Source organism: Juglans regia, chromosome 16 (assembly GCF_001411555.2).
Source record: "Juglans regia cultivar Chandler chromosome 16, Walnut 2.0, whole genome shotgun sequence".
In the NCBI taxonomy this organism is placed as follows: Eukaryota; Viridiplantae; Streptophyta; class Magnoliopsida; order Fagales; family Juglandaceae; genus Juglans; species Juglans regia.
The window spans coordinates 27,071,369-27,082,299 of record NC_049916.1 but is presented as its reverse complement, the minus strand read 5'-3'; the positions used below and the strand labels follow the sequence as shown (position 1 = coordinate 27,082,299).

Here is a 10,931-nt window from a genome sequence, read left to right as displayed (position 1 = left end):
TTACTTCTTTAAATAGCGTCGTATGGGAGAGGGGGTGAGGTGGGAGGGGCTGAGATTTTGAACTTCAATTTTGTTTTTTTGGACTTTAGATGTAAGAAATACATACTGTTAAAAATAATTTTGTACGTAACTATTACCCTATAGCTTGATTTTTTTTTTCAAAATTAATATACAATTGCCCATAAAATTGTAATAAGAAAATAAAATCTTCAAAAAATAAATTTTATTTATTTTCAGCATTTTTTCCCTTTATTTTGTACTTTAATAACTAATCCAAAATTAATAACAATATTTGAGGAGTTTTAAAATTTGTAATGTATTACAATTTGTTTAAATTGTATTTTGTAGTTGTACATGATGAAAGTTTATATTATAATTATATGATTAAATTACTTAACACTTAGTAATGTACTTTCTAGGTTTAAAATTAACACATTATATGTTTATTTTGGAAGTAATAAATATACGACATATGCAATCAACTATATTTATTAAAATTAACAATAATAGTTTATTAATATATTTATAAATCTTCGTAAAGTAAGAAAATATATTTTATTAATAATTTAAATAGATCTACATATTCATTAAATCACTTAATGTCTTTAATATACTGTTATTTAATATAATTTATTAATAAGTGGGTTCGATATTTTCAAAATTTAATATTAATTGTTGAATATTATATTTTATATTATTAATAGATCTCATATTGATAACATTATTAATATTGTTATTAGTAACACTATTAATAGGAAATTTCATTTCCTGCAATATTTTATTGTGTTTAATTTCCGATTTTGTAAATATTGATTTTATTTATTACATATGTTATTATTCTTAATATGTTAATATAGTCTTATTTAACAAATATAAATATACATTTGTTATGTTCTATTTTTTTAATGTGTTCTTTGTAACCGATCTGCTACTTTTGTTCTTATTTCACTCTTCTGCATTCCGTTTCTTGTTGATTTCCCCTACTTCCACGGTGTGACGTCCCCAATCTCTGCTTGGGATATAACGGAGATTTAGAGCATTGGGACATGTAACACAAGGTTACATACCCTCATACATGACAGTTAATATGCAATGCATCATAATATTCAACTAGCAATATGCATAAATCGCAGCGGAAATAAAGGTGAAAGTATAACTTTTGCCAGAATGACTAGAAACATCATAATTTTAATTATCAAGTTCAAAATATCAATGTAGCATAGACCTAGTACATCTAAGAGTTAAAGTCAAATCATTCTCTTCGTGCGATCTAAAATATGAAGAACTTGGGCTATAAACATCAGGATTAAATCCAATCTCCTCTCAAGGCCTGACTCCTCCTCAATCAGTTGGATCCAGCGCTCCATCTAACTCGTCTTCCTCGAGACTTGACACATCTTCTATCATCCTGAGTGATAGTGGTCCCACAAGGGATGAGATTTACTCGAAATCTCAGCAAGTTAAACAACCAACTTGCACAAAGATAAATTAAACATGAAGTATGATAAATATGCAATGCATGAGATAAAGAAAAATCAATATGCATGTCTCTCATCCAGATTCCTTAACAGTTTAGAAAAATAGAGACACATGTTTTCATTCAATAAACATTTTTGGCATCATTTTTGAAAACATAATTCCATCATAAACTTTCATTATTATTAGCAATTCATAATTAACATCATAACGTGTGGTAATGTCACAATTCTCCATTTGCACTATGAGTACCTATCGATGACCAATTCAAGTTTAAACTACGTTGTCTATAGACTCTTTCTCAATGTATTGATAAATATAACATAACATCATAACGTGTACATCCACCAGTATTAGATGCCGTAGCATTTATACCATATTTATCTTCTAGCAATAATTTATTTCTCATCAAATTGAAATTTTTTTTAATAGATTTATTCTATTCTTAGACGTAGTAAGTAATTTATATTAAACAAACGAAATAAAGTTTTTTTTTCATAAAAGTATATGAACTTGTAACTAGTTATAATGATTCCTTATTTATTACATGTGAATTTTAAGTTTTATTTCTGAAAAATTTAATGTCATATTAGTTTATTAATATTAGTTTGTTCAAATAATAATGATTTCCATAAATATCTACTCTAAACTGTCAGGTGATACGCCTATCTCCTCCGTCTCAATGCAGAGGTCAACATTTTTTTATTAAAGAAAATTTTCCATGGTTGATTTACGTCATGCATTTTACTACGGAGATGTTTGGATTCAAAATCCACCTCAACTCATCTCATCTCATCTCATCATTATAATTTTCTCAAATTTCTACACAAAATATAATAAGCAATTCAACTTTTTCAAATCTCAAAACAACTTTCTCAAATTCCCACATCAAATATAATAAATAATTCAATTTTTATTATACTATTCACAAACCATCTTAACCCATCTCAACTCATATCTAAATCTAAACTTCTCTTACATGTCTTGCACAAACTACAATAAAGCAACTCATGTATTGGTATCAATTTTTTAAACATTTAAACTTTTTTTTTTAATTACAAGCTCATTAAAATACACTTCATTCACCATTAGGTAAAAAAAAAAAGATTTATTTTATATTTTTTCATATCTTCCAAATAAATAATATTTCATTCTAAAAATTAGTATATCACACGGAATTAAAAATCCAAAAATAAAACTTATTTTTAGGAAAATATAAATATTAGTTTAATTGACTTGTAACGTAGGAATTGTAAAGGCATCATCCTCAGAATAAATAATAATGCCGACATTCTTGCTGACCCATCCATTTGAATGCTTACAGTCTTGCATCCACTGAAACTGGAGTTCAGAATTTATCCAAAAATGTGTTTCTATATAAAATCGTTGTCAAAAAGTTAAAAAAATAAAAAAATAAAAATTTGTTGATTGTGAGATGTTTCTTACAACCATTCATCTTTAACATTAATAATTCCTAACAATAATTTTTTTTTTTTTCTACTAATCACTCCATACCAAAACTCATTTCACATGCCTTTCTTTTTTTTCTTTTAATCAGGTGCTATACGCAAGGAGCATATGTGCCTTGCACATAACACCTTAACTAGTATATATAATAAGAATTGGTCTAACCTTTCAAACAGTTGCTGAATCCATGGGCAGACAAGAGACCACCTGGCTAACTGAAACAAACGATACCTCAACTATACCTTCTGTCTTTCACAACCAGACCGACCCAAATAAACAAAGAAGAGAAAAGCTTAACCCACCACGACAAAACTGTAAAAAACGAGACCCAATGAACAAAAAACGGATTTATTTGATATGCATAGACCACTCTACTTTTAATTAGCACAAAACTTCTACAATAAATAGATACAGATTTGAAGCCAATCAGGTGTCTCGGGGTGTAATACTCGGTGATCAGACTGCAGATTCACGACTAAGGCAAATCAAAATAACACAATTTCTATCTACATAAAAAGATATACAAACCAGAATTACATATTTTCCGACGTGTCAGGCCAACCCAATTGTTTAGACATGACCTCTTGGTTCCAGGTAAAGGGTCAGCTGGTTATTAGCCTTGTTTCTGCACAGCCAAGCCTAGATGTTTTTTATTACAGAAGGGGCAAAACAATCTAGTGATTTTAAATCAACCCCACGATGGGTACAGGTGGCGGCTGTGTCAGTGGGTTATGGTTTATACAGCCAACTCAAAATGCTGTACAGAGATTATTAAGCTTCATGTTAGAGGAACACTGTTGTCGGATTGGGCTGGTGGGGCTGCAAAGCCTACTTCTCTTTGGTTCAGATATCCTCACACGTGAAATGGCCACTGCAAGGGCATCAACCAATCCACATTCCTGCTCTTCTGACCTCCTACTCGAACTATCCGACGATGAATTTAGGCAAGAGTCATCACTGAGAAAGCTGCCGGCAATTGTCTTGTTTCTCTCTGACTCCACCCCAGTTATAGCAGTCAGTTGTTTGGAAGTCAGTTTTACACGGTTTCTCGTTTTTGACTTGAATGTTGAAGTCTCCAATATTTGTTCTGTATAGAACAAAAGCCACGGATGTCCTAAAAAATTTCACAACTTGATTAAAAAAATCCATAAAATGGGTAGAAAACGAAATCCCATTTAGTCTAGATGAAATAAATGGGGAATATAACTCTATACTGCCCTACACAAAAACCAAGGCTGCATCTGTAACACTGGTGAAGTATTCTAAAGGTAATGGCTCTAAATTCTTCCCTATACGTTGAGTTGAGAATTGAAGATCAAGTCTCGGACAGGTTTCTACAGTCTTCATCCAGTAATTGGATGGCTGTAAACTGGTATAAACTGCAAATACAGGACCCAGACCCAGACCCACAAGCAGAGCCCTATATTCAATCAAGCAAAACATGGCGACCCCATAAGATCCAAGAGGCTGGACAAGCTTCAACATTTGTTCGCTTGGTCATCTTGATGACAAACTACAAATGCATAAAAATACTTAATTTTCATTGCCGTGCAGCTGAACCAAGATGGCCTCCTTTCTTCATCTTCTCCTTCTCCTTCTTCTTTTATTAAGAAGATTTGAAACTAAAGACCAAACTTAAACCCACGCTGCCTCTTTGGCACTTCAGCCAAAGCAAAAAAAAAAAAAAAAAACAGCATACTCTCCTTCAAGGTTGATAAAATACTTGATGGAACTCAAAACATTATAGATGTTTGCACAAGACTACAGAAATGCATCAAACGAGGGATGCAGGTCTGGCTTCCTCAAAAAGCCTCCCATAGATGGCAAGGAAAATTTCAGACTTTGTGATTTAAGTTATTTTTTACTAGGTACAAATTAATTCTTCAAAACTCAGAGGCCCCAACGAACATTTAAGGTTGCGTTTGGATGTTGAAGTGAGTTGAGTTGAGTTGAGTTGAGATGATAAAATATTGTTAGACTATTATTTTTTAATATTATTATTATTTTGAGATTTGAAAAAGTTGAATTATTTATTATATTTTATGTTGGGATTTGAAAAAGTTGTAATGATGAGTTGAGATGAGTTGAGAGATGTTTAGTAACCAAACGAAGCCTGAATTCACTTTGTGGAAACAAAAGGGAATAGAGGGAGCTTACTTAATACTTCGTCAGCAGTTAGCCTTGCTGAAACATCCCTTGTCAGCATACCAGCAATCAGATTTCGGGCAGGTTGAGAGACTGATTCCCATACTCCAGTCTCAAAGTCAAGGTTCACCTTCTTGATAGCCTGAAAAATTGCCTCCACTGAATCACCCTGAAATGGAAGCATGCCAACCAAAAGTGCGTGAAGGAGGACACCGGCACTCCAGATATCAACCTTTTCTGAGTAATCACCAATCAAGACTTCGGGAGCAACATAAGCAGGGCTGCCAACCACACCTGCCAGGCTCTGACCTGCAGAAAAGAAACCACAGTTTCATTTTAGGCAAATCTACTAATTGTTGAATACAGTGTACAAGAAAAAAAAGAAGATGGATGGGAAAAGCAAACCAGTTGCAAAGCCTACTTACGAATCCAATTACTGAAACAATTATTACCAGGGTAAGGAAAAAGGCAGTAACAGTAAAACAGATAGAACAGAAAATAAATAAGTTAACAACCATTACAAGTTCAATTATTTACACCATCTGTGACAAAAATAAACTGGGGTCCCAGCAGAATAAAAAAAAAAAACAGGAACCATTTCAGGTCCAGATCAACAGAGTTTTGATAATCTTAATTGTTTTCTTCTTAAATCTCATCATGTGGTCTCAATATGTTTGGGCAGCAGGTATGTTTGACAAGCGGGCACAAGACTTCAAATGAAGTAAGATAGAGTAAAGACCATGTTTCTGATTTAAAGCCAAAAGGAAAGTGGTAAAATAGAAACAATCACCATGCTTTCCACCATATTTCAGAAATAATGAAAACAAAGCAAATGATTTACAAAAGAAAACGACCAGAATGATGTCTAGTTGATGATTGCATACAACCATTCTCATGAACAATTAATTTATACTTGAGCAACAGGTTGTACAACGTCTTCCTTAAATTAATTCTAGAAATAAAATATATGTATCCACTCCATTGATAGAAATATTATTACCATTAGACACCCTTGCAGCTAAGCCAAAGTCTGCAAGCTTCATCCGTCCTGAACTTGTAAGCAGGATGTTCTCAGGTTTTATGTCACGATGAATAACTCCCATCTCATGGCAATACTTGATGACCAAAACCAGTTCCTTCAGTATATTCGCAGCTCGATGCTCTGAATAATTGCCTTCCCTAGCCATCTGATCAAGCAACCGTCCTCCAGAACAGAACTCCATCACAAGATAGAATGATTCTGCATCTTCATACACTGCCCTTAGCGTTACAATGCCAGGATGACCAGAGAGATGCTGCATTATCTCCACCTCCTGATATACAAGCTCCTCACCCTTCCGCAATGTCTTGCACGCAAACTGCTCTCCACTCACTTTATTCCGACACAACGTCACTGACCCAAACTTCCCTTTCCCAATTATCTCACCCAACTCATAATCCTGATCAATCTTCTTCTTCCTACCCATTTGTGTCGCAGCATCAATACACCCAATTTTTCTCTTAAGACCCCTTGCAGGTTGGCAGGTGCTCCTGCAAGGTGGAGCAGTAACTATTCCTTGAAATACATTTTTACTGGAACTAACTTCTTTAATATCGTCTTCCTTACACTTCTTTTTGTGCCTTGAGCTGCTTTCCAATGACAAGTGAGACCAAATGGTTAATTGTTTCAAAGAATTGCGACTTAACTGCAAAATTTCCAATCCCTTCCTTTTCTTCCCAAGTGCCTCCATGATACACATTAAGTTAGAAAAAAATCGTAAAACATCGTAGATGCCATGAGCACCTGAAGAATATTGCATTCACTGTGTAATTGACAGAATCTCCCCTGTAATTCTTGAATCCAAACAATAACCGTCAACTCTTTTCACTGGAACACTGGGAGAAACCCCTACATCAATCGATTGCTTTCTTATTGAGTTCTGCACTTTCAGGAAATGAGTATTATTCAGAATACAATTAACCCATTATCAATTCCCATGAAACACCATAAAAATCCTAAATTGACATGATGATTATGAAACACAAAAAAGGGGCATAGTTTAGACCTTTGAACATTGGAAGCCGCTTGTTCTTTTTCTTCCGCCCCATCTGCTTTGATCAACAAAGGCAATCTGAGAACGCAAGATAAAAAAAATGCACCATTTTTTTGCTATAAGATTAAAGAAAAAGAATATAAAAGCATGCTTTTAAGGGATTAGTCTTGCATCCATTAGTTGGGACCTAAGAAAAACCATAAATTTCCTCTCATCCGAGAAAATCTAGTAAGCATATTTGATGTTGATTAAGGCAAATTTCTCTTCTTTTCTGTTTCTTTCTTTTTGTTGAGATGAATTTCTCGATCTTCAAAACAGAACTCGCTAAAAATATAGAATTCACCACTTCTTGAGATCGAAACAGAGTTTAATTTCAAGCCAAACTCCTAGACCCTAGTGAACGAAATACAAAAGTAGCTGTTTATCAGTTAAATTTTGAATGGCCCACTGCAGGATAATTTACATATTAAAAGATAAAACATTGTCCCAAGTGCCTTTCTTTCCTTATTATTTGCCTCTGTTTTCTCATTAACCAAACAGGAGATAATCTCAAGGGGAAAAAAGAAGAAGAAAAAAATTTCGGGACTAATAAAAGTAAGCTTTGGATTGATAAACTGAATGATGGACAGGGAAACCATGAAGAAGAAAAAAAATGTAAGCATCGGTGCGTGAACTTACCTTCATAGAGGAGAAGGGAATTAGATGGAGTGTTGATTGGAGACTACTGTGGGCTTTGATGGAAAGAGAGAGCTGCGTGTCGGAGAGAGCGAGAGAGAGTGAAAGGGCTCACGTGAAAAGGGCAACAGCCGTATATTATTTAGATCTCTGTCGGTCTCGGACGTCCCCATTAACTACCATGTGGTTCCAAACACAGTAGTAGTGTGAGACCTGCAAGTCTTCAACACAAAAGTCGGGGTGGAGCCAAGTCCCAAGTTCCAGCATTCCTATTTTATACTTTTTTTTTTTTTACTTTTTTCTAGAATGTTAATTTAAATTAAATTTTATCATCATCGTTAAATTTATTACGTGAAATATTTTTAATTAATTATTATTCGAAAGCACTTGAAAAGATAAATACTTGAGTATCGATCATCATGAACAGCAAGCGTCTTGATTAACTAATTACAGTACGACAACATTCTTTAGTTAATTGAAAGCTCGAACACGATCCAAGCAGGATTTCCCATCAAGTTGGTTGCCTTGTTGAAGTTCCATGTAGTCTTTGCATTTCATCCCAATGTATGTTGCTGCCTGCTCCTTGCTTTCCAACTCAGGTGCTGGCCTGATTATCGTCTCCAACGAAGGCCCGTTCGCAATGCCGAGTGATATCCTCGTAGCTTTGCTGTTCACCACCGCTCGATGCACGTTACTCTTGTACTTCCCATTACTCAAAATCTAAAACAAAAATAAAACATCATTGTGTAGAAATTAGAATATACGGCAGTATTCGATTAAGAAAAAATGGTATTTTTCATCTTAAATTTTATTATCTTTTCCATTCAAGTGATTATGAGGTATCGGTACTTGCTGATTATGAATGATGAAATTAAGAACAAAGAAGCTTTAAACCTGGAGCTGATCGGCAGTATTGAGTATTGACTAGAAAGGAGTTGGGAATGGCATTGACATTGACCCAATTCCCATTGTGCCGTGTTTGGAGGCCACCAATTCCATTCTGCATGAGAAGAGTCAAGAGGCCGTGGTCCGAATGTGGTGGCGAGCCCATCGCAAGTTCTGGCTGTGGACAGGGCGGGTAAAGGTTTGCACTTATAAACCCGATTCCAGATTCGTGGCCTTTTCGATGTAGCAGGGCTCGGCAAAAGTCCCAATACCTGCCCCATTTCGGAGTTCCTCGACGCATTAGTAAACCAGGAATTTATCAATTGATACCATGAGGATCCTTCAACATCACCTAAACTCATCTGAACAGCCGCCAGACCTTTTTTTGCAAACTCGCATGCTGCAAGCACGTGATTCAAGTCCTCGTACCCATCCTGCAAACAATAATCACATTTTGACACTATCGGGATCCCAACAGATTTCAACTTATTATCCACACTTAGTGCATTGTTTATCGCCTTCCACATGATAACTGAGATATTTTTTAAAATACAAAGGTGTCAAATCCATTCAGCCCATCAAAATTTTGGGGCTCGGATACTTATGCACTACCATGCACTCTTAGCAGTAAATTTCCTATTTGTATTTTCCTTCCACACCAAGACATCTGCCTCATTTCTTACCTTGCTTAAAGTTTTTAGAATCCCTTCAGCTTTTTCGACCCCAAGTAATTGCACTCATTAACTTATAAATTCTGGTTCTCCACAATTGGGTAAACATCTCCAAGAGGGCCCTCATATGCCCAACTATCCAACCAAAAAGTTACATTTACATCCCTTATTTTCCACTTTGCCAAACTTAGAACATCCAGGATACATGAGTGAACCTTCCTCCAAAATCGAGTACCCTTACTTTCTTCCAAGAACAAAATATGGTGATTTTTAACATATTTCACTTGGAAAAATCTGGACCATAAAGAATTTTCCGTAACAATCTTCCAAGCAAATTTCATAAATAAAGACTTTTGAATATCAAGAAGGCTTCTAAAACCCAAACCCCCTTTCTCGGTTGGCAAACAAAGTTTCTTCCAAGATTTCCAATGCTTCTTAGGTCTCACATCTTTAATACCCAAAAAACAAATTACTAAAGCATCTACTAATACTTTTCATAACCGATAAGGGGACATGCACAATAGATAGCAAGTGAATGGGAAGGCTCATGAGGACATGTTTAAGCAATAGCACCCGAGCACCATTGGATAGTAATTTATTTTTCCATCCCTCAATCGTAGTTTTTATTTTATCCAAAATTTTAGCTAGATGCATAGCCTTCAAACGGCCCGAGACAATTATTTAAAAGGTAAAGTTCCTTCCGCAAAGCCCAACATATCTAACAAAGCTCTACGTCTAGTCATCTTAATACGTTTAGAAAAGGTAATAGTGGGCTTAGCCTTACTCACATGTTGGCCCGACCATCTCTCGTACATACTAAGAATCTCAGCAATAGCCCGAACCAAGGCTTTACTACCATTCATAAAGATTACTATATCTTCAGTATTACTTGGATTTTGTGGAGCAGGAGGTGTTGGGCAAGAATGGAAGGCTCCCTACAATTTGCAGGTTCAGCTTGGGTTCAAATTAAACTATGGATGGTACGAGTTGGAGAGAAACTTAAAGCCAAGAAATTAATTACCACACGGGATGAAAATATTCTAAAGGATCTAAATATTCTAGTCAAGTTGTCAGAACAAAGGAATGCTCAGCTTGTCTATTGGCAACACCCAAATCCAGGAAAAATAAAATTGAATGTAGATGGGGCCTCAAGAGGAAATCCTGGAAGAGCTGGGACAGGTGGTGTCTTTAGAGATTCGGGTGGAGATTTGTTTGTTGACTTAGGTATTGGAACTAATAATTATGCAGAATTGTTGGGCTTACTACATGGTCTTTGTATGGCAAAAAACATGGGTGTTGAGCAGCTTGATGTGGAATTAGACTCATTAATGGTGGTTAAATAGTTTAAGGCGTAGAGGTGTGAAAACTGGTACCTTGAGGATTATTGGGAGGAAATCTTAGAGGTGGCTAAGTTCTTACAGATTAAAGTATCACATATATATAGGAAAGGGAATGCCTCGGCAGATTTTTTGGCGAGGATGGGAGCAGAAGTGTGTAGTGGTCAATGGTTGTCTCTAGTGGATGTTCCCTATGGGCTTAAAGGAATTTTGTGGATAGAAAAGGCAGGTCTTCCAAATAT

At 35.3% G+C, this 10,931-nt stretch overlaps 1 protein-coding gene and 1 pseudogene across 4 annotated transcripts; both read right to left on the bottom strand.

Moving 5' to 3' along the window:
• Positions 1–3,358: 3,358 nt before the first annotated feature.
• LOC108995736 (serine/threonine-protein kinase PEPKR2-like) lies at positions 3,359–8,021 on the bottom strand. Of its 4 annotated transcripts, none has more exons than XM_035686466.1 (5): positions 7,800–8,021; positions 7,134–7,199; positions 6,089–7,007; positions 5,101–5,397; positions 3,359–4,030 (listed from the first exon to the last, which is right to left on the bottom strand). In XM_035686466.1, exons 3-5 carry the CDS (start codon positions 6,885–6,887, stop codon positions 3,693–3,695), a joined length of 1,434 nt encoding a protein of 477 aa, XP_035542359.1. In that variant the 5' UTR covers positions 6,888–7,007; positions 7,134–7,199; positions 7,800–8,021; the 3' UTR covers positions 3,359–3,692. The 4 variants fall into 4 exon arrangements, with proteins under 4 accessions (XP_035542359.1, XP_035542358.1, XP_018826898.1 ...); XM_035686465.1 differs by having other exon boundaries at positions 7,134–7,176; XM_018971353.2 differs by having other exon boundaries at positions 3,359–4,057; positions 7,800–8,020.
• A 246-nt stretch (positions 8,022–8,267) lies between these two features.
• Positions 8,268–9,208, bottom strand: LOC108995696 (annotated as a pseudogene).
• Between the last annotated feature and the right edge of the window lie 1,723 nt (positions 9,209–10,931).